The sequence below is a fragment of the Tachysurus vachellii genome, chromosome 21 (genome assembly GCF_030014155.1).
Source record: "Tachysurus vachellii isolate PV-2020 chromosome 21, HZAU_Pvac_v1, whole genome shotgun sequence".
NCBI classification, from domain to species: Eukaryota; Metazoa; Chordata; class Actinopteri; order Siluriformes; family Bagridae; genus Tachysurus; species Tachysurus vachellii.
In genome coordinates this window covers 10,345,713-10,371,025 of record NC_083480.1, presented here as the reverse complement: position 1 = coordinate 10,371,025, position 25,313 = coordinate 10,345,713, and the positions used below count along the sequence as shown (strand labels likewise).

Sequence of the window (25,313 nt, the reverse complement as noted above, 5' to 3'; positions counted from 1 at the left end):
ATCCACTGCATGTGGTCAGTACACACTGCGGTCTCATAAGGGAAAATGGGACTTCCAGTTTTCGATTCCACTTTTCCATTCCCATTCCATTCCATTTTATATCACAGTGCTTGGAGGGAGAATACTGCTATATTCTTGAATTTAATTTAATTATTTATTTACTATGTATTAAATAGAAAAATGGCAGACAATAGATGCAATACAATGCTCCTGTATAAAGCTGCAATATGGTTAGATTTGGGATGCAACACAAATATTAAAAATTGAGTAAAAAGTGTTTGTTTGAAGTTTAAATTGTTTGGCAATTTGAGACACAATCAGTTGTAATCCAATACACTGAACATTGCTAACATGGGAGACAAAGAGAGCTCTCATGGCAAATTAAGACATCAGTAATAATGATTAATGGTTATTTCCTAATGGATTCGATATTTTGAGTGCATTATTATAGTACAGTTAAGAGGGAATTAATGAATATTGAACAGGAAGCCAAGGTGAACTAAACAATGTCCTTTTGCTCCTAAGGCAATGTCATGGAAATAAATGATTAGGTTAATAATATATTTCAGTATAATTTTATTGCTGTTTGTATATGTGTTTGTACTATATACATTTTCGTTTAGAAGGCATTGGCCACAGCCCGGATCTGCCGGATGGTGAGATTTGTGTTCTTTTGCCCTGGCTGCATGTAGGGTGAATTACCCAATTGTTCACTCTAATGGATTGTGTGTAAAGGACAAAAATTACCCTTAACATGTCATGTAAAGCATCAAAAGCAGTGTGTGCTGTAGAGAAAAGATTGTGGAAAAAGCTTGTAGAGCTCAAATAGTACATGATACAGAACTTTTTTTGTAAACATGTGGATTACATTTTATGAGAAACGTCTGGGTCTGTTTTGTTTTTTTTCAGTTTTAAATGGTAAAGTTGGGTGATACCTGACCTTGCTCCAAAGCTATTACACTGTCTGTGATTCGAAGACAAACCACTTTACGAGTGCACTAGGGCCCAGGGTTTAATTGCTTCTAGACTGCTTAGTCATTCACATTCTTACTGTATATTCAGCCATATACTGATGATAAGTCTGGGGAAGAGTCATAATTAACCCTTTAAGCGACAATTGTCTTATACTATTCTTCCAAGGGTGTTAAAAAACAATATGGTAAAAAATAGCTTCTGTTCACATCTACAGCAAACACTCACAAGTACACACAGTGTCTTTCAGTAAAACATAAATGTTAAAGGACATGCAGATAAAGCAGTCCAGCTGTTACGATCCTTCTATTGGGGTGATGTAAGGCAGAGTGAAAGCCTGCAGCACACTCACTAATGAACAGGAGCTGCTATTCGCTCACAGACCTACAGGGGGAAAACCCTAGACACAGATACTGCACTATGACGCATCGCGGGATCTCTGTTGCAGTGATTGCTAGGAAACTTTAGACCTAATTTTGTTGTTAGTGCTGGAAAGACTGCAGAACCCCAGGGAAGACTATGCAGGTTCTCTGCTGTTCAGCTGAGCAGGTGATGGGTATGACAGATGGAAGGACACTTCTGGGACAGTTGTCTGGTGCTAAACCATACTGTTCATGTTTTTATTGAGACATTATTTAACAGTCAGAGGGGAAATACAATAGGAAAGGTGGGAGTATGCTACATGCTTAACCAACGCAATGCTTTTCCTTAGAGAAAATACACACGGGATAGGATTTATACAGAATTGTCATTAAAAACAGTGATGAACTGCTTAAATTTTGGAATTAATCCAAACAGAGTCAAGGTCACAAGGTAGAATCACACTGGCACTAGAGTCATCACTACTTTCACTTGGTTACACCTGATCAGTTTATCTTGTGATTTAACACAAGATAAGTTAATTTTCAAGTGTTTTTTTTACATGGGTTTTTTTATTGAATTGTAATTATGTTTACACATTATTATTTTCACCTGATTTTTATACACGATTCTTTCATTTAATTTCTTTCATTCAGATTTTTACAAAATTAATTTATTTCACCTGATTTTATTCATAGAATTTCATTTGTTTGCACATGTGAATTTATAAGACTAGAATTCTTTATATTATTTCTATTATATTTCAACAAGAAATAATGATCTATTTCCACTTGTATTCTTTGCCATACATAGGACATGTTATTTTATATTTATCATAATTTGTTCAGATAACGTCACATCTTTACATGATTTGCATTTTCATGTGTTTTATTACAGTAAATCCCCTAAGAGAGCAAAACTCCAAAATGTAACATACTATTTATTATTATATATAATATATTGTCTGACGAGTCGTATCATTGTTTTAACAGCTGGGGTCAAGTGCTCAGTGATCACTGTTTGATTATGTATGCAGCCTGTCCAGCCTTCTTCACCTGTCTTTAAACCATTCTTATTCAATAAGTACAGAAAACTCTTAGCATACATCTATATCTCTTTAGGCAGTTATTTGAGGTTTGTCTAATACATCCTTTTATGTTATCCTTGAGAAATCCTAATGAAATTAATCATAATTTGTGATGTCTAGTATAATTATATAATGTAGCAACAGAGAAAAGTAGAAAAATATATCTGTACTACAGCAAGGCCTTCTTAAGCCACTCTTAAAGGTGACCTATATATGAAAAACCCCTCTTTTTTATCCAACAAATAAATCTATAATCCTTATATAATCTAGGAAATGTTAAGGCTTTAAGAAGAGGAAAGATTTCAGTTCTTGCCACTGACATAATTTCATCCGCTTAATCCATCCAACAGTTTCTTTATTGTTGTCACAACTATTTCATTTTTAGCTTAGAAATTAATTTTCAGACACAGGGTAATTCCAAGTATTGATTTCTTGACAGTGTGATTTTAAAGGCAGCAAATGTTCTTAATTGTGGTCACTGTGTTACACTCAGCGCTTGCATTAAAATATGTTTAAAAAAAAATTGACAGAAAATAATGCTATGATTATTAGCCTCTGGAACAGGCGTTTGGATGAAATAAATATTGCATTTATAAACATTATTCACATTTCCACTCAAAATTTTAAAGAAATTACTTATCCTCTCATTCTGTTTAGAATTTTCTTGGCTGTGACCAAATATAAAATAATATAAACGTAAAATGTCACTCTAATCCCTCAATAGAGAAAAAAAATAAAGATTTTAGAAATCTTTTGACCACAAAACCAAGATAATGGATAAATAGGTAGACAAATTATAGTGAATATCTTCTAGAAACCTATATTCAGAATTAAACAAAGCAGACTATGTGCACCAAGCTAGTAACATAAAAGATCTTATTTAAATGAATATAAAAGAGCATCCAACTGTCTAGCTAGACAGTTCACTGGAAGAAAATCCTTGAGGGTCTTTCTATGTCATGTGTTTGGAGTACATGTGTGCTCTTTGCTAATGAAAAATGCATTTTGCCTGCAAGGGCTAGATCTGTTCATTAATAGATGCATGGTGATGATGCATTGGATTTAGTGGCTGTGCATTCTGATTCAGAAACCAATTATTCAAATGAACACCCGAACAAACTTTTTCCTAAGCCTTTCAGGAGCTAACATTATTCAATTTATAGGGTGTTTTTAAGTCTGAGCATTAAATATACAACAAAAACTGGGGTGTACTTTGGGAGATTACTATAATTTCATTCTCTGTACCTGACAGTTTTTGCATTTTGTACTGTATGTGTTTAAAGGAAAATGTTCCCTAACAGTGGTATGGTTGTCTTAGACTTCTTACTGGACTGCATTTTATTCACAGGTTATTATTGCATTAATGTTCCATTAATAGAAGCCTTATTTCCTGGAGCAGATTTACTTGTCTGGCCAGATGGTAGCTGATTGAAATACTTGGTGCATTAAAGACACTTCTTTTAAATCTTTTTTTATGTTGTTAACGTTAAATTGTTAATGTCATCAACTTCCCAAAATAATCTCATTCAGCCAAAGTCATGCTATAAAGTGTCTTCACTTGGAAAACATATGCTTCCTGTTACACAATCCGATGAGTAAAATAGTAAAAAGCTGATACTACTGTAATTGAAATCTATCTATCTATCTATCTATCTATCTATCTATCTATCTATCTATCTATCTATCTATCTATCTATCTATCTATCTATCTATCTATCTATCTATCTATCTATCTGTCTGTCTGTCTGTCTGTCTGTCTGTCTATCCATCCATCCATCCATCCATCCATACATCCATCCATCCATCCATCCATCCATCCATCCAGTATATATGTGTGTATGTTCATATTTTCATACAACTTTTGCAAAAATCTGATTATAAATCAAAACAATTGTGTGTAGCCTGAACACATAACTTGTCTTCACCACCCCTTAAGACTCAGATAATCCTAGTCTGGACCAACTATTTTGACCAAGGCCCCTCATGCTCACTTTGAAAAATGTTTCTGCGCTGATTGCTGGCATTAGCAGGATATAATCAATTTTCTTTTTCACAGGTCTATCCTTCATCCTCTCAGGATCTTTATCATGTAATATGACATGGAGAACATGCTACTGCACCCTGTTGAAGAATTTGGCCCATATTTTATTGAGACAATCTCTTACAGTGTGATATGTAATAATTTTATAAGATGACTCTAATTGCACAGTCTAAGATGGTGTTAAGACATTGCATAGGACAATATGAATGACCATGTTTAATTTATTCATGTTTAATTTATTCATGTTTTATTTATGCTGCTTTGAATATCTGACAATTAAGAAGAAATATGCTGAAGGATGTCCTCAGACTGTCCTAATAATCCTTTTCAATCATAGACAAGTCTGTGTACTGTATATGCTGCTTAAAGTTTTAAAAGGACACTTAATCATCACAAAATAACATCAATTCAATTAAACTTCAGAGAATATCAGGGACTTCAATCTGTTGAGTTAAGAAAAGTGATTGTGAATCAGTTTCACCTGCTTTGGTACAATTAAAAGTGTCAACAAGTGCACTGGAGAGGCAACAGCAAGACAAACCCCCTAAAAGGGAATGGTTTTACAGGTGGGTCCTTGTCACTACTTGCAGCATGAGGCAGAACATGCAACCACATCAGGTTACACAGGAAGTGCAGCTCCTCCAGGATGGCACATTTATCTCTACTACTACACAGAGGTTTGGTGTGTCTTCCAGAGCAGTTTCAAGAGAATGGGGGAAATACAAGGAGAGGGGGCATTACAACAAGAGAGCTGGACAGGGCCGTAGAAGGGCAACAACTCACAACAGGACTGGTATCTGCTCCTTTGTGTGAGGAGGAACAGGAGAAGCACCGCCAGTGCTATAAAATGTCCTCCAGCAGATTACTGGTGTGCATGTTTCTGACCCAAGCTGTCAGAAACAGACTCCATGAGGGTGGAGTGAGGGCCCAACATCCTCTTTTTGAACCTGTGCTCACAACCAAGATCTGTGCAGAATAATTGGTGTTTGCAAAAGAACATAAGATTTGGGAGGTGTGCAATTGGTGCCCCATTCTCTTCACAGATGAGAGCAGGCTCACACTGAGCAAATGTGATAGACGTGAAAGAGTCTGGAGATGCAATGGGGGAATATTATGCTCCCTCAGCATCATCCAGCATGACCGATTTGGCGGTGGGCCAGTGATGGTCTAGGAAGAAATATCCTTCAACGGTACCATAACTGCTGTTAGGTACCGGGATAAAAATCCTCAGAGCCATTGTCAGAATTTACAGTGGGTTCAGTGGGCTCTGTGTTTGTCCTGGTGCATTATTATGGCCTCATATGGAAAGAATGCGCAGGCAGTTTCTGGATGTCAAAGGCATTGATGCTGTTGACTGGCCCTGAATACAACTAAGAAGCTTTGGGAAATAATGTAGTAGAGCATCCAAAGCTGCCTAATAGTACCACATACTGTCCAGAAGCTTGTTGATGTTTTAAATTGACTTTTTTTGTTTTTGGTAACTTTTGACCACTGTATCGTAATGATATATACATATATTACCAAACATACCACTTTTTCCTGGAGCCTTGGTCAAGCTGTGCTTTTGCATTTTTCTCATCACATTAACACAATAACAATCATCACAATAAAATTACCGATTTATAAACATGGTAGTATCATGTTAAAAGAATATTTAACTTGCATAGCTTTTGAAAAGTTTTCTCTAATAGTTTTCATGTTTATATGTTGAAGTCTGAAGATCTGAAACATGGTAGGTGTCGTAATATGACACAGAGCCAAGATGCAAATTTTTATATGATATACATCTTACCAGTTATATTATATATGAGGAATTATATAATATGTGTATCCATATGATTTATTAGAGACACTTATAGACACATTTACCAGTTTTGCTTAAGAAATTTGACTTCTGTGTGATTTGGGGAATCTTTTTCAATAAACAGTGCATACTCAAATGTAGCCTACTTTATAAGATTTAGGAAAATAATGCCACATACCCAAAAGCTATTTGTTCATTGTGAAGAATTTGAAAGTTAATTAGTTGTATGCGCAAAGCAAACTGAAACAGAAAGGAGACGTGCACACTGTTGCATTAAAGCACCAGTATCTACATAACATTGAGGGCCATTGGTACTCGTGTACTTCCGTATATAATAAAGCAAAATACAAGACAAAGCTAACAATTATAACACAAGCATAACCCACAGCATCAGAACCCTGGACAGCGACGCTGTTATATTTATACTAGTATTTTGCAGTTTCTCACAAATCTTTGTAAATGAACTTGTCAAATCTCGAGAGCTCACAAGGTGTTATGTAACCTTCAATAGCTTAAAGTTTATATTAACTGTGCAATCTTTATAGGATATTTAACACAAATGAAATATTTTTTAAAAACGTTGACAAGCTGTGTAAGCACACAAACGTGTTTTGTTTGGAGACGCGTACCGTCGCACATCTTAGAGGATTGTGTGAGCTTCACTGTGTGTGTGTGTGTGTGTGTGTGTGTGTGCCCCACTAAACAAGCGATACGCTTCTCAGGGGCACTTTACGCAGCACCAGCATAGTTCGGAGCAGCACCGAAATCGCACGGACACTCTCAAACGGATCCATTTGCGCAACGACTCCTGATATTAATTGCATAAGTGGAGTCTCCATTCTGAGCTCTCTCTCTCTCTCTCTCTCTCTCTCTCTCTCTCTCTCTCTCTCTCTCTCTCATACACACACCTGTGCGTAGACATGCAGCGATGCCACTCCTCCACTGGACCGGAATATACTCAGATGCTGAATTTGTATCCATAACAACCGCTCGTGCGAGTAAAACCTAGCGCTTTAACACGACCCGTCTTATGTTTGTCCTTCAGTCGAAGGATGTTTGTATACTCATTTGCTTCAGTTTAAAGGAAGACAAACGGATTGATTGACAGGTGTGGTGCTGAAGGGAACCTGAACGGTGTTTTATTTAGTATTTTCAGCCAGACTGCGACCAAATTACGCATCTCAGCTGAGAACTCCAGTGTTGAACGTTTGCAGGAATTCTCTCTCTCTCTCTCTCTCTCTCTCTCTCTCTCTCTCTCTCTCTCTCTCTCTCTCTCTCTCTCTCTCTCTTTCGCTCGCTCGTTCGCTCACACACACACGCAAAACACAAGCGCGCGCGTTACCTCCTCAGCCTAAGTGGCTCTGCTGCGGAACCCCTAAATCTTTCACTGATCTTTTGATTTTGAATGTATTTCCGTCCTGGGAGATCTAATCAGCCCTGAGCGTCTTCGAGACTGCGATGCCCGGCCAGTGAGTAGTTTGCGCGTCGGCTCTTCTTCGTGCGCGGTGCAGCATGGCTCCGTGCCGCAGGGGCCGCGGCGGGCGGGAGATTGTGGTCTTTCTGTCCGGATGCCTGCTCCTATCCGCCGCTGCTGCGAAGGTGTGCAACGACTACACGCGGCACAGTGCGGACACCGCCTGGTCCTCCAAGGACGTGCCCATCATGGTGCTGATGCCAATGAACGAGTCGGCGCTGATGAGCGGCATCAGCCAAGGCATCGAGCCCGCCGTGCAGCTCGCCATCCGGCACATCCGCGAGTCAAAGCAGTACTCCTTTTCACTCATCACCAAAATCTACGACACCGAGGTAAAATGCTTAGCTTGTTTTTGCTTTAGATCCCTGATGGGTGCCGTCCCAGCACTTGTGCATGACCAAGTGTAGCACACAGGAGCTCCTGTTTGTGTAAAAATAATAATAATAATAATAAAAACAAAAAAAGACCATCATATAACATACTCAATAACCTTTAAATTTCACAGTGAAATATTACCTGGCGGTTTTAACACGTGCAATTAATCCCTGACCCAAGACACTTCTTGCGCACATATGATTAAAAGCATATGCATATGCAAAGATATTTTCAAAATTTCCTCTTAGTTTTGTGGTACTCTTGGTTCACGCAATTTTAATTCGAGTATTTGTTTACACTACATTGGTCATTTTATTAGTCCAGTTTAGAGGGTCTCAAATAAAAATCTATCACAAGATTAGATTTTAAAAATACAAATTACATGTGTCTTTATCGGTCTTTATTAAACAGCAGAGCAGAGCCTGGCTTCCAGTCGGTTAGTTTTCGTTACACCTGAAGATGGCAGTCATTTGTTGTGGGTTTTTTTGTCTGTGCTCGACCTATCGACACCTTCAAGGATATGGGATGTAAATGTAAAGACAACGCCTGTATCTAAAAGTCTTAAGCCATAAAGTGATGAAACCCAATTATTATTATTATTATTATTATTATTATTATTATTATTATTATTATTATTATTATTATTATTAATTATTATTATTATTATTATCAATAGTAAAAATGACAATAATAATAATAATAATAATAATAATAATAATAATAATAATAATAATAGTAGTAGTTTAGTGCATATATTCTGTGTTCCATAAGATAACGCCAACTCATTGAGATTTGGATAGAAAAAAAGATAAGTAAAGACCAGTACTACTACTATCACTATGGAACAAAATGTAAATTATCATTATTGTTGATAAATACTTAACACTAATGTTATGTATTTTTAAGAAACATCCCTACTACTAAGACGGTAAGCAGCTCGTAACCTGAAAGAGATTAACATAGCTAAAAGATAACAGCAGCTTTTCCCACCCATGAAACCTGGTTCCTAGCTAGCAAAAGCATTTTGAAAATAAAATGACTGATTATGTGAAATGCTTTAAATATTCATTAAATTCATGTAGTAACAGTCGTGGCTTGTGTCACGAAGCAAATCAGTTAACACTTGCTTCCATTCTGTTCCCTCTTTAATGTTATGATATGTTTTTTTTTTTCGCTTTCTAGTCACAGAGCAGCTTTAGTGCAAGTGGCTACTTTATAATCCACCAAAACTCCACAAGAATCAGTTTATATGATAAATAACACAAAAAAAACTTTTTGATAATCTGCAAAGTTTGACCATCAAATACCAATTCCAAAGTAATTTTGAATTTCAAAAATGTACCATATCAGAAACTCATGCATGTGTTAATATGAGCTAGTTATCAATGTAAAGCTATGTGATTTAAGTGTAAAATGTAAGTTTAAAACATTAAAGAATGTTTGAATGTTCTTTCATTAAAACGGAGTGTCATACAATAATAAAGGATGTACCAGTTTCAAACTCATTCCATGGCTATATACAGTACATATAGCATTTTATATACATATAGCATTTCCCTCCAAGTATCCTACAGATTATTGGAGGTAAATGTGTCAAAAAGTGCTGGCTATTATAGTATTAAAATCTTTCTGCAACAGATACAGTATGTAACACTGGAAGAAAGCCAGGGTTGTCTATCTTTGTGGTTCATTCTTATTGGTTCAGGTGTTATGGCGTTTTTAATGCAGCGGAGCCAAACATCATATTAATAATTAAGTGAGGAGGGTGAAAACTGCAGATCACTTCTTATAACTGCAGATAACTTCTTTTCTTTTACGTTCATGTGGCGTTTAAATGCTCAATAAAGAAGAAAATATTCAACAGTTGTCTCCATCACTCAATCAAATACTTTTGTTTTTAAGTTGAAAGAGATAAATACAAATATCTGGCATCCCTGTCAGTAAGCAATGCTCAGTTCTACTTAGTCTACTTAGGAATTATCATGGAATTTAATATTCATGGAATTATTTTTGCAATACAATATCTTTAAAATTCTCATATGCTTGAATAATATACTACAAAATAGGTTGTCATTAGATTAAAGCAAGGGACATGTTTGTCATTTCTACTGCAGTTAAAATGCTCACAGAACAAGCATGCACACTGAGAGAAGAGCAGGCTATAATAGTGTAACATGGGCTTGCCAGGATTTAACAGGGCAAATGTAAGTAATCAGTTCTAGACCATCTTTATCCTTTTATCCTCTCTCAGTAGAGCTGTAGTCTGTCTGAATTTGCTCAGCTGGGCATGGGTGTCACTGCAACAGCTGGAGAGTTCATATTGACACCAATCAGAAAGTATTCAGCATAAACAAACCATACATTTCTGGATATTACATTTCCACATAGGTCCTCTTGATGATTATGATTATGATGGACTGGTGTCCTAAGCAGGAACACTGAGGCATGAATGCATTGTGTATTTGATGCCATTCTATTGAAGGGTACGTGTTTATAGTGAATAGCATTGCTGCCTCACAGCTAAAGGTTCTCTGGTTCAATCCTGAGATGGAGTTGCTGACTGAGTCAAGTTTCTGTGCATCTTCTATCCATATCCGTATTGGTTTCTTCTGGGTTCTCCTGTGTGTTCCTGCCTCTCAAAACATTGCTGATAATTGGATTGGTTAATATAGGTGTGAATGTGCATGCATGGTTGCACTGCTGTCTCATGCAGGACATATTGTTACCTCACACCCAGTGTTCACAGGATAGGCTCTGGATTCACTGTGACCTTGACCAGAATAAAGTGGTTTCTGAATGAGTAACTTATGTTTAATACATACTGATTGGTGGCATCGTAAACTTAGACTAAATTTAGACCCTTTTCTACTGCGTCTCACTTTGACTAAAACTATAACAAGGCCTCATGGTAATCCCAGCTTTCCCCCCTTTACTACAGGGTGTACTTATCTCCCTGTGTGATGTCTTTTAAAATTGATTATTGTAGGTGTAAAAAGCTTTATTTTGCTTTGAGAAGCTCCAATTTGCATTAGATCAAAGAACCCATAGAGATTAAGTGATAAATGAGAAAGGAAGCTGTTTCAGCAAAAGGAAGAGAAAGACAAAAGCGCAGGATACAGATTTATTTATTGCCACAACTGAAGTACTTGTAGGGATGTGACCTGTATACTACACCTCTCAAAAATATTTATAGGGTTGTGTCTCATCTTTCAGATTGTTTACGTTTTAGACCAGATTTTGAATAGGAATGTTAATGCTGTCACACAGTGGAGGCTTGTGGGTGTAAGCAGAAGTATATATTATTAAATATTAAAAATATCCAAAATAGACGACCATTCATGGTCAAAAACAGACCAGACAGACAAAGCCAGCAAGTAACCCTGAAAAACTCAGAAGAACCAAGCAATCCATCCCCTTTCATAATCACCTGAGTAATCTATAATCCAGTAAAAGTCACACCCTTTTACAAACACCGGAGATTTCTAAAGTAGTTTGTGAATTCTTGCTCCAGTCTTCTTTAGTGGCATTACTGACCCTAATGTTTGCCTCTCTTGGGATTTGACCGTAACTTATTATTTTGTGTGTTTGGTTTTGCCCTTTTTGTGCCTCTGTTGTTTTCCCAGTGCTTTGCTACTTTATACAAATACTGTCTTAATCCTTAGCTTTGTTTGCTTGACATACTGTAAGAAACAACCTGAACTTGCATCAATTCCCCAGCAAATCATGACAACAGGTATTGTTGAAGGACAAAATGATAACCCATTCATAGAAATTCATATCACAAACTGTCATTAACAATTATAAAGCAACACCTGCTTGCTCACATTTACTGAGAAATATGACTGTGTTTTTATTTCTTTATTTATTTTAATCTCTTCCCTACCATGTGACAAGCCAAGGCTGCTCAGTATAATTAGTCAGTGCTAGAGCCATGTCATATTTTGTCAGACTCAGGCCTGTTTATAGACCCATAACCATGTTTATGACTAGCAGTAAAACCCCAATCATGGTCCTGCTCTTAATCACACTTTATACGTTTTCGTGTTCCCTGTGACTACAGGCTTGTCATTCGGGGCTATTTTGTACAGGTACAGTGCATATCTTTAGCTGTTTATCTGACCTTTAAAAGACCAGGAAGTCAAACACTGCCTTTTGTCTTGTAAATAAAGAACAACAGTATGAACCTGTCAGCAAGGTAGCATACATATTGCTAGTAATGTTTAAATATTTACTCCTTTTTTATACTGAAAAAGTGTACATGTTTAAGATTTCTATTGACCTAAGACTTCAAGGTCTAGGGAATTAAGTGAGTAAAATAACAAATCTACAATTCTGAGTGTCTACATTTACACAACTGGCATTTAGCAGACACCCTTATCCAGAGTGACTTACAATTTATACAACTGAGCAATTGAGGGTTAAGGGCCTTGCTCAGGGGCCCAGCAGTGGCAGCTTCAAACTCATGACCTTCTGGTCAGTAGTACAGCACCTTGACCACTAAGCTACCACATCCGCTCGTCTGTCTAGCCTTTTTTCTGAAAATACTATCATATTTGAACAGTGGTATACGCAGAATATACATCAAGTCAGCTCCATTACTCCAAATAGTCCTAATTGTGTAACAAAGCCTTATCCAATAGTGATCCATTAATATTAGTTCTTAAAAAAAACAGTGTTTTTTTCTGCTAGATTCAGCTAATTGTTTGCTGTGTAGATGTTGGAGTAGGGTGTTAATTGTTGACCTTTCTCTGACTCATTGCCATAGCCTTGAGTCAGAAGTCTAATGCTCTGCTAGTACTCCTCTAACCCAGAGGATCTCTGCCCTGCACCCTCATTTACATTGTTTAATATGAGCAGGCGTGTTATTATTCAAGCATAGGCTTTAGCCGGCGCAAGTACAATTATGTTGCAGCTTAAGCATTTCTCATAAATCATTTCTTGATTTAAGAGTAAACTCTCTATATGAATATATCTTCTCCAGATACAGTGCCTGACTGTACATTCCACAATCATTGAACAGGGTTCTTACATGCTGTATCATCATGAGTTGATAAAACAACATGTGCATATAACTAATGTAGTTTGTATTGATCAAGTCATGTATTATGCTTTTGTATGAAAAGCTAGGAAGGTTGTAGCTGAGTGCTGACATTTACATACATCTTCATTTCTATAAAATAGAATTAAAAAACCAGTTTGTTTATTTTTCTTAGAATTTCATGTTCATACAATAATTGCTGTGAACGTTACATGGCACCATTTCTAGTTCAAGTTATATTTAGAATATACTTTTGCCCCTTTGTTAAGCCAACAAATGTGATGAGAGATTATTTCAAAAGCTGTTGGACATGAGCATCAGTTTGCAATTAAAGTAAAACCAGCATTTACTCTAAATAGTGATTGGTTTTGCAGCAAAAGATAAAAGGAGCTTTGGTCTAAGGGAAAGCCTGGGGAAGGTGCAAGAGCTAGCTAGTCACCCGGATTTCTTGTTTCAGTAGCCAAAATGCTACAGGGTAATTGGAGCCTGTCTGAGTGTGGCCTCATATTGGCCAGTGAACTCTTACATCAGAGAGTTTCTCAGACATTTTATACAAATGCAGTTGAAGATTTTTGAAGCCAGCAATTTATCTGAATACAATTTTTAATAAACATAATATGTTAGTTGGTTTCTAATTGATCTGAAATTGTAAATGGTGTTGAATAAGCATTAATAATCATGTTGCTGTAAGCATATTCACATAGTGTAGTCTTTTCTTAGATTGCTATATTCAAAGAACGATAAAGTTAATTAGCTTCTGATTAGTCTGTGAATGTTCTTTAGTCTCAGGGAAATGGTTGACCTTCATTAGATTCCCTGTGAGTATTTCTTTAATTACTCATCTGGAATTTTCACCAAACATTGATAACTTCAGTCTGTTTAGAGATGACATTTTTCATTAGATGTGTTTAAATAAAATCAGGATAACCCATTTATTTATTTGAAATCAATGCACGCATCTTGATGTTGTGACACAATCAAGTGACCGGACTTTATTCCCCAGAGTGCTCTGAAGTTAGAGATTTAGTAGGATTTAGACAGGAAAGAGTGTTGTCATTAGAGATTGAGCAAATGTCTTTCTCCAGCGGCAATCACTGAGTAATAAGTGTAAAGTTTGTCCTTGTCAGTCCTTTAATTATATTAAGTCCGGTCTAATTCCTGGACAGAAGGGAAGAAGCTGCTTGCTGTACTGAGACCACAGTGAATATCATGACAAACAAAAGTAAAGAGTAAAATGTAAAACAAGTATTCATGTATATAAAACATGTATTCCATAAAGGAGCTATTTTAAGATGAGTGTCTTAAAGAGTCACAGAGTAATGAATATGCTTTTTCCATCCAGTTTCTTTGTTAAAGGTTGAAAAGTAATACAGGCCAGCATTTATCCGTGAACATTGCCAGTTATTATTTTGTACTATTTTGGATTCGCCCACTTGCTAGCTCTTTCTTTGAGACATGGGATGCCCATCTCCATATCTTTTTGAACTGCTGCTCATGCTGCATCACAGCATAACAGCGTAACATCCCAGGGGAAGGGTGGAGAGTAATGACATCCTGTCCTCCATACCGAACAGCCGATTTTTGCTTTCTGAACTCTCAGCCATGGACAGCTGTGGCTTTGGAAGGATTTGAACTTAGATAAGACTTGTCTGTTGCACCACCGTGTTTTATTTGTTTAAGAAATTGGAAGGCTACCCACAATGGCTGTCGGACATTTAGAGACAAACACCTTTAATGAACTCTTCAGTGTTCAACACAGAATGTTGATGAGGCGGCTCTGTATCTAAATATGTAGGTCAAAATCTAGGTTTTGTCTCAGGCACTTATTTTTTTGGCTCAGGTACTTATTTTTTGTGCTGAAGTTGGAAACTTCTAAACTTCATTCTTCATTGTTTTACATCTTTACAGAGAATGTTGTAATAACAAACCAAGCAAAGTAGAATTGACCTTCAGGCCTTGAAGGCAAAATATATTTCTTAGAATTACATAAGGAGTAATAATGTGAGGCATCAGGCAGTATTTTGGTTCCTGGGTGATGTAGGGGATTTGGTTTCTTTTTTCCAATGCAGGATTTGAGCGTGTTCAGTCCTCTCATTGTGTGTCATCATCTTGCTCTCTGTGATTTGCATCATGTTGCCATCATGACTAAGACCATGGGCTCTTTTTTCTTTTTTAGTCTTGTTGAGTTCTCTAATATGGATCCCCTGCTCATTGTTTACCCTTTATTAGTTTCTGAATATATGCCCTGTGTTTTTCTGTTTCCATTTGTCATATAGTCTTCTTGTGCATTTCGCATTAATGTTTGAGCCTTGTTATCAAGTTTCTGTGGTCCTAGTGATCATAGTTCTTCCTGGTTTTGACCCTTGCCTGTTTACCTGGTTATCAGTTATAAACGAGTCTTCGTATTTGTCTGCCTGTCTATTAACCCCCACTATAGGCTTTGAGTCTAATAATGTGGACCGTTACTCACTAGAAATTGCATTCAGCTTGTAACTTCAGCCCAAAAGAGTCTGTGAGTCATTTTGAATGATGTTTTTTTTTTATAACCCTGTAAAAGAACCCCTACATAGAGAGTTATTGACAAGGTATTAATTACTTATTCAGTTCAGTTCACTTAAATTTTATTTGTATAACACCTTTAACAACATGCATGATCACAAAGCAGCTTTGTAATAATCGAGGTCTAGACCCCCAATGAGAAACTAGTGGCAGTAATGACAAGGGAAAGCTCTTTGAGACGGCAAAATAAAGAAACCATGAAAACAATCAGAAACAACACTGTGATTTTGATTTCTTGACTGCGATAATTGTATTCAGGTCATAAGGAAATGAACAGTAATTATTGTGTTAATATATAGCATAGTATCTCATGTATAGAGTTCCAGTGTTGGCATAGCATAAGATTTAAGGTTTTTGTATCATGCATATAATGGCTTATAATCACAGCAGCAGCTTGAAGTGAAATGACCAGACGGATAAGATTTTACTTTGTTAATTATTATTAATTATATGCTATTAATTATTTAGTTGATAGTGTATTTTTATGTAATATGGCTATAATTAGCCTGGTATAAACCGGAAAAAAATATGATAACTATTCCAAGGGTCAAAGCAAAAATTGCAATGCACTATGTAGAAATAGTGAAAATATGCAATGTGTAGAAATAATGGTTTGTGATTTCTTTAGCTCAGCCCACTTTCTTTCTCCCTCTCTCTTGCACTTGGTGCCTTTGTCACAATATTTCTAAATTAATCCCTTTGTTTTTGCTGTTCGTGAATATGCGTTTTGTTAAATCTACATGAAGTGGAACATTTTAAACCACACTGCATAATGTAAAGCTACAATGCCAAATTCTATTGAGTAATAATTAAGAATAAGAATTGTGGTTTGGTATCTTTTACATACTACAGAATAAAAACAAAATTTTAAGCATAAATACAATACCATTCAAAAACGAATGTTCAGATAGTTTTGTTTATATATACTTATCCTTTTCATTCTGTAGCATCTGAACTTAATTATTATTTAGAGTTTTGTAGCCTAAGGGCCCTTGAGATAGAAAACGCTGCCAACATTCCATTTGGAGCAAATGTAGATGGTAAATAGATATTGGTTGCTTGTAATGTAATATAGCAATATAATAATAAACTAATATAATAGACTAATCCACTATATATATATATATATATATATATATATATATATATATATATATATATATATATATATATAGTGGATTAGTCCTCATATTAGTTTGTCCTCATATTACTTTCACCTTAAATGCTTAATCATGCTCAATCTCATAGGCCATTGGGCATGAAGCTTTACAAAGCTGTACGTTCGATAATAAAATAAAAGTCCATCTTGATCTAATGAAGTGTTAGTGTTACTCACTGCCTGCCAAATATTTGAAACTTCTTGAAGCTTCTTTTTGACTAAAAGTTATCCAAAATTCCTCTGCGGCTGTGGTGTTCAGATCTCCTGACCCAGGTATTACCGCAGAGAAATGCTGGTCTGTATATTCTATGAAATAAAACTTTATTTGGTACCACATACAGTTCAGCTGTGCTCACAAGACTGCATCAGGGTCTGGTCTTCTGGGAATTCTGACTCACAACGTTGTTGTGTAGCATTTGATCTGTTTTCACACATTGAGATGAAGACATAAAATTGCTTTTCTGCCTTTTTCAGCTCACTGGATAGGGTGGTCTAGCTTCTCTACAGACCTAGGATACCCTCCAGATATTAAACAATCCTTCCTTGTCTCATTCAGCTTATCATTTGTTTCCTTGCCGTAATCCACTTCCTACTGTTCGTCTGGCTGTGGATGGAATTCTGCCTCTGTTGTAGCAAAATCATATAGTGTTCAGAGCTTCCATTGTCCAACTGTTGTTTATTTTCTTACTCGCAAAATGCTCTGCTAATTGAATTCCTATAACGTTTACAATGATTTGATGACTGAAGATGAGACAATGGCAAAATGCCTGATGTTTCTTGGTGCTTATCCAAAAGAATATCAGGCCTCTTTTTTGTGCTGTTCATGTTCCAAAGCTCCAAGTGCTATTGTTTCACATTTGAAAAAAAATATTCACACAGTGTTTTTAATGATGTAAAATGCATGAATAAATAAATTATCACTACAGTTTTAAATAGAAAATTTTACCTGGATAGAGAACTAGATAGAAATTTAAATTCCCATTCAGTTCCCCCCTATTGTATGACAGCAACCAACCTGCAATGGTGAAGACCTGCTTCCTCTGAGTCATGTGCAGCTCTGCCATCACATCTTCGCAATAAGTCACAGGGCAGCTGAGTGTACCTGGAGGAAAGCACTAACTGCCCTCTTCTATATATACACTATTACCTGCCCACTCTTGGATTCCTGCACCCAGATGGCTATGGCATCCTTTGGATTCCAGTGCACAGGCTCCTGATGATGGGACAAACAATTTAATACAAATGAAGTGAAAAGAAATAAATGATAAGCTTCCCCTCTCGCTAACCTTGACATTAAATTAACCTTCTTTTAATACAAGTTAACTTCCAGTATATAACTGTTGAATTAAACAAACCCTGCACATATTTCCTGAACTCTGATCTAGCACCCTTAGTTGTGTACACTTTAAATTCAAGATTTTTTTTGTAGGATATAAATGGACCAAGGCAATGTGGGCTGGAAAATGCTACTGAAACAAGCATGCATTTATAAAATATAATAAAACATATACTGTAGCTTCTAAATTGTTTTTATTAATGGCCTATATTCAGGTGAATTTTGCATTGTTTTACTATGTGGTACTTTTTTAAACTTTAATGTTAGCATCTTTCTATTTTTTTCAATATAATAATATGATACTACTGCTACTACTACTACTACTACTACTAATAATAATAATAGTAATACATCTCTAATATAGGTTTATTCTCTTATTTGTAATGATCACAGATATCCTAGGATGTGATAAATGTAGTGCTATGGTGCAAAGACATCATTTTCACATGACTGTTGTATGAAACATGTCTGATTATGGTGCTGCTGGTAGTCTGGACCTGAGAGTTTGTTTTCTAATTCACTATAACATTTTAAATAAGTGCTTGTTCTTTCATTGCTCCACATAATTTGTCTTTAATTCTGACCATCTGCTTGAGAAATACAGTTTGCTCCTCATACCTAATCTTAAAACCTAAACGCTTACTCATGTCTATGCCATTGCACAGGTCCTGCAACAAATTGTGCAATAATATGGCTTACACTGTTTCCTGTGCCATTGCAAGAGCAGATATGACACGATAAGTCTGGAGATATTGGGAGCTCATTTTCTGAAATTCTGTCCAGAATGTCTAGATAAGGACAACAGTAGTTGGCTTTTAAACACAGTACAGCCATGACAGCCTCTAGCATTAATTTAGTCTGCATTCTATCACAAAATCTGTATAAATTCTTTTTTTATGAGGAACTTTCTCATTATATTATACTAAATTCAAACATTGTGCCAGGTTCACGGTTCAGCTACTTTAGCACTGAAACCTTATTTAGTTGAGGCTATTTCAGTAATAACCATTAAATGACAAAATCTGTAGCACCTTATTTGAAAGCACATTAATCAGGAACTCAGGATTGGAAAAGAAACTGTACATCTGGTCAAAAAAGAATGAAATCTCCCATGTAAATCTGCTAACTATTTAGATTGATGGATAGGTGTTGTGATCAATATTATTGACAATTTTAATTCCATCCATCAGATTTACACTCTGGGTTTATGTACATGTATCAATATTTTTTCATGTCAGTCCAGGATTAGTGTAAAGTATGCAGCCTTGCAGTTGAGGTGCTTATTCGTGAATCAAGGTTGCCAGTTTGACTGTTTCCAAACTTATTAGAAACCACGTCAAACTGTGTTGAAATCTAATCAAAAATCTGTCTATCTGCACAAGGTTATTTGTGTCTAGCTCCAATTCCACAGTTCATCCATCATCCACTAAATCCAACTCTGTTGTTTTTAAGTGTTCAGTCATTGAACATATAATTCTCATTACTTCCTTCACAAGCATGTGAATAAGATTCTCAACCCTACAATCACTGACAGTATATCTAACAGATCAAAATCAACTATAAAAAAGTAACAATGGGGCATTCTGTATCAAGAAAATAGTCCACATAACACCACTACCCCAAAAGTGGATTATTTTCCAATAACAGCACATCACAACATCGCAGCAATTTTCCAATTATAAGATTTCTTTAAAAAATAAATAAATTAATAAAGAAAAATGATGCAAGGCTCATCATGATTTTTTTTGGTATTTATGTACTATTTGTAGGTACATGTAATGTTGTGGAACATCAGTGGAGCAAATTTCAACCTATTGCTTATGTTATCGAAGCAATAAACAGTTATAGTCTTACCAGTCTCCATTTTTTCTGACTCTTTAAGTAAATAAGACAAAAACATATTGAGAAACCAGAAAGTACTCTGTCTTGAAATTACTTCTCTGGCAGAAAACTTACTATTGCAAATCGCTGACATACAAGGCACTTTCCAAAAATGTAAAATAAACACCTGCTTACAGAATTTTCACCTTTTAATTGGAAACCTTAATTTGTTTAATTATTAGCCTTAGATCATGTTGAACATTCACTATACACTCATGTGAATAAGCTGTTACTATAGAAACACTAACATGTCCCTTTGAATGAGAGCATTAATCTAAGCTGGTGATTGAATTACAGCCAGAACTATTATGAAAGCTGCTGTCACTGAAAAATAAATCAATGCATTCAGAACAATCAGATATGAGAATTCAACAGCTGTGTGGTGTTAATTTGAATCATTCATATTAACAGTATAAATATTTTTTTTCTCAACTCATTGTAATGATTAAAATCTTACACATGCTTTAAGTATGCTTCAACAACCATCATGTTTTAACTCTGAATCAAATAAACAGTAAGCTCTGAATATTCCATATCAACATGTATTTTAAAAGTTTTTTTTTTTTTTGGTAAATTTTCAGTTCTCATATTTACAAGATCAATGTTCTTCAGATGTATGAAATAGATTTATAAATGTTCCCCTGTGATGGTTTGACCCTGGCCTTTACATAAATATTTTCTGTATTCTTGAGCACTTGGGTACTTGTGCTCTGTTGACTCTGACAAGTGGAGAAGCTTTATCAATTTTTCCCTGTTCTTCAAACTAACATGTTGAAACTGTATGTTTTTCCTCAATTTGCTGTTTTTCCTCCAGTTGCTTCTTTGAAATGTAAATGCCCAAAAGATGAGCAACCACTGATAAGTCCAAAATCAATAAGCACTGACCCACTGCATTTTTATTTTATTTAAAAGAAAAACAACAATGACAAAGACGTGAAAAATCCCCTGAACACTGAAGTGCACAGTGTTTGTTCACACTTAGCAATTGAAGATTTTTCTATTGTAAAAAAAACATCAACCCGAAGCACACAGATCCACTAGTAATTCAACAGTAGTTGATAGGAGATTTGCAGGGCTGGACATTTCTCTAACCTTATTGAGTGAGATCTCTATGGGATCCAACATAGGTCTAGAGGGATCCAGACCCGTGTTTCTCTTTCCTTGATAGAGGGCAAATGTAAATGTCACCTTTGTCAGGCTGTGGAAAGGTCTGGATGCCTGTGAAAGAGCATTAAATGAGTTCTGACAGGAAAGGCTGCCCCGAAAAGCCAGCAATTCAGCAAAGGCTACAGGCAAAAGGAGAGGATCTGCATTTAATGAGTGATTTTGAGCACTCAAAAGAGGTTTCAGAATTTTATTAAGCACTTGAAGTCCCATGATACATATGCAGGGACAGATTTACATTCTTCACTTTGGTAATGACATACTTTTCCTATTAGTGACATTGTAGCTACTGAATAATTTGCAGTAGCTACTGAATAATATGTTGTAAGAGGAATAACTTAAGAATAAGCCTGGCATTCATCATCATCTATGCAGTATATATACTCTTCTGGCCAGCACCTGGGTCCATGTGGACTTCCTGTGGGCTCTCGAGTTTCTCCCAAAAACATGCTGCTAGGCCGACTGTCTACTCTGTATTGGCCCTGAGTGTGATTGAGTGTGTGAATGTGTGTGTGATGCCCTGTGATATACTGTAGAACCACCGGTTTGTATGTTGCCTCATGAGGCTATGTATCCACCACAGCCCTAAACACGATAAAGTAGTAAATGAATGAATGAATGAATGAATGAATGAATGAATTTATACAGACCATAAGAAAAAGGGATTCTATATACCATGTTTAAGGGTATTTCCTGAGCAACAACCAAAGAGCCCTTATAAGAGAATAGTAATTGTTTTTATTAGTGTCATAAAGGTCCCAAAAGAACCTGACGTAATAGGTCACAGGGTGACGATATAAAGAGCTTCAATCAGAAACCTTTAGGATGTATGACATTTACAGTTTTAGATGATAAGAATTTAATGAGTTTTCCTACACAGGACCTTTAACATGTCAGAGGATATGTGAACGGCTGAGTGAAACCCAGGGATCAGTCATATTTGACTATTAACAGCAGAAAGTGTTTGCGTAGTTAGCGAGCTATGAAACATACAGCTATTTACCACCAAAAAAACGTCTTCAAGCTTGAGAGGTTAGATGGTTTCAGCTGTTAATGCAAAATTAAAACTTATGTTTTATTGATTATATTTTATAAGGTAAAGTGTAATTATAATGGACTGGCAACCCGAATATTGGTTGTTGTGCCAGTTTACCTGTGTTTACAAGGCATTTTTCCTTTCCTTTACATACATATGAGTAAATGTAATGTTATTGGGACACAGATGCCCCCCCTATAATCTTGAATTAAATATCTATATACACTCACTATCCACTTTATTAGGTACACCTTACTAGTACCGGTGTGATCTTCTTCTGCTGTAGCCCATCCTCCTCAAGGTTCAACGTGTTGTGCGTTCAGAGATGCTCTTCTGCATACCTCGGTTGTAATGAGTGGTTATTTGAGTTACTGTTGCCTTTCTATCAGCTCGAACCAGTCTGGCCATTCTCCTCTGACCTCTGGCATCAACAAGGCATTTGCGCCCACAGAACTGCCGCTCACTGGATATTTTCTCTTTTTCAGACCATTCTCTGTAAACCCTAGAGATGGTTGTGCGTGAAAATCCCAGTAAATCAGCAGTTTCTGAAATACTCAGACCAGCCCATCTGGCACCAACAACTGTGCCATGTTCAAAGTCACTTAAATCACCTTTCTTCCCCATTCTGACGCTTGGTTTGAACTGCAGCAGATCGTCTTGACCATGTCTACATGCCTAAATGCATTGAGTTGCTGCCATGTGATTGGCTGATTAGAAATTTGTGTTAACGAGCAGTTGGACAGATGTACCTAATAAAGTGGCCGATGAGTGTATATAAAACTGTACTACAAATAATCTCATGTTTTTCTTGATTACTCTTTTGCCGTGCAAGTGGCTTGCCTTTAACACCAAAGGCCAAATCACAATGCAGTGTTCCTCTAATCATCTTGAGTATCCAGTTCAGTGCACTAGCAAGCCGCTGGAGTCATCCGGTACAATGCCATTGAACAATGTTAGCACCTATTTAATTCATTTATTCATGAGCATAATTGAAATATTAACGCCACCAGCAGCTGCTAGAGGCTTGGCACTGGGACCTGAGCCTGCTCACACATCACAAAAAGTGGAATATTTTATTGTCATTCTCTTATAACGCTCCTACAGCACAGATTAATTTATTCCCCATTCCAGAACGTGTTTCCTGAAGTCCATTACAAGACGGCTAATCATAATACACATTTACAAAATGCATAAAAAGTGTATCTTTGCCTTTTTCTATGTCATGGATTCTGTTTTTCTTTGCTGTTTTACCCTGGATCACAAATGACACACACTTCATTCGCTAATAATATCAGTCAATGAAATTCCCAGCTTTATTTGAGCTGTGTCTTTAACCTGCTGAATATGGAGTAGGCGGACTTTTGGTTTGCAGGGATGTTTAACTGATGTGTTATGAGCGTGTTGCCGTGTGCGCCCACACACTGCTCTAATTTTACCCAGGCGTGAGTTTCTGGCAGGAACAGGCACCGCCAGCTGAAGATTTGCTATCCATCTATGATGCATGGGCTGAATATGTGGAAGATAAGAACAGGTAAGAGGAGTGAGGAATCAGTACAGGAAGATTTGAGCCTGTAGCTGAGAAGTAACCAACACGCTCTCCTCTCTCCATGTGATCTTTCTGTCACATGTTGTTTCCACAGCAGCAGTGAGGAAAACACCACCCACTGGGATACAGGGCCGACACAAGCTGACACTCTCTCCTACTTTTCTCTTTCTCTGTTCTGCCTCTTCTTGCCTTCTTATTTCTCTCTACACAGCAACTCCCACCCAACCCAGCCCTCTATCATTTTCTCTTTTGCCACTCTTACTCTCTCCTCTGACTTTATCACAGAGAAACGAATGAAACTCAGGGCGATGGAAGTGCCACTAGGCATCAGTGTCGCAGCTCTGTCACTAGAGAGAGGGAAGGCGTGAATGTCTTCAGGAAAAGAAACAGTGAGTAGGCAGGGGCAGGAGTGTGTGTATGTGTGTGTGGGGGTTGGGCATGTGGAAAACATTGCAGTAGCCCATGTGACTGCTTTGGCCTGGGAGCATACATGGGGCTTGTGGATACTGTATGTTCCTCCACACTCTGTGTTTCTTCCTGTCTCCTCCCAGTGCCTTGGTGTGTGTACATCCATACTTGTGTGTCTGTTCCTGAACTATATGCATGGTACAGTCTGGTCAAGCCTATGGTTGGAATAACTACAGTCATAAAATCTGTTTGTTTAGGACAAAATAGTATTTTTAAATGAACTTACAAGTTCAGCCTGACAGACTTTTTAAACTTTATAATAAACATGATCTTTAGTGACATTTAAATTGTATTTTGTAATGAAGACTGATGCATCATCACATTAGTCCTTTAGTCTGTCCAGCTGTCTCACCTCCTCTTTTATACACTCAGCTTAAACAGATCGTGTTCCAGAGCTTTACCTTTCATGCTGATACCATCAACACCATTGTGATTATCGCTAACTAGCCAAGAGGATTCTTTGCCCTAACTTAGCACAACTGTGTCTTAAAGACTCATTGGATATCGGAACTTTGAGGCTAACATTTGTCTTCACATTTGTCTCCATTGAATTTCTCATTAATGTGACATTTAACTTCATTGAAGCTCCTGCAATTTTGTTTTTAGGAGATAGCACTAAAACCTGGCTGTCATTCTTTATGGTTGAGATCACTGTAATTAGCAAATGATTTCTATGATCATAGAATAAGGTAAAATGATGGGTAAAATACGATGAGCTAGGTGCTAGGGAAAGCCTCTCTACTAAAGGTTAGAGAGAATTAAAGAAGCCACAGGAGTCTGAGGAACACTGGCAATTAGTCACCATGCCCTTTTCACAAGGATAAAAAGACGAATTTATATCTAGTCATGCAGTCTCTCAGTGTGTGATAGTGCTTTGAGTTTTGTGTCTAGAACCTTCCCCTTCTGTTGCTGTGGGCTTGTGGTTTTTCCTCAGAAACAGCAGCACCAGCAATTGAGTACAAGTGCATAATGAAGATCTCAGCGGTGCTGCAGCTCCATCAGTGGGAACAAGG

The 25,313-nt window shown here is 36.8% G+C and overlaps 1 protein-coding gene across 1 annotated transcript in view; it reads left to right on the top strand.

Annotated features, from left to right (window-relative positions):
* Positions 1–7,588: 7,588 nt before the first annotated feature.
* Positions 7,589–25,313, top strand: part of gabbr2 (gamma-aminobutyric acid (GABA) B receptor, 2) — a 159,784-nt gene continuing 142,059 nt past the window's right edge. Inside the window, exon 1 of the mRNA XM_060857363.1 lies at positions 7,589–8,070. Within this exon, the coding sequence (XP_060713346.1) occupies positions 7,777–8,070 (294 nt within the window). The 5' untranslated portion in view covers positions 7,589–7,776. The remainder of the gene's footprint in view (positions 8,071–25,313) is intronic.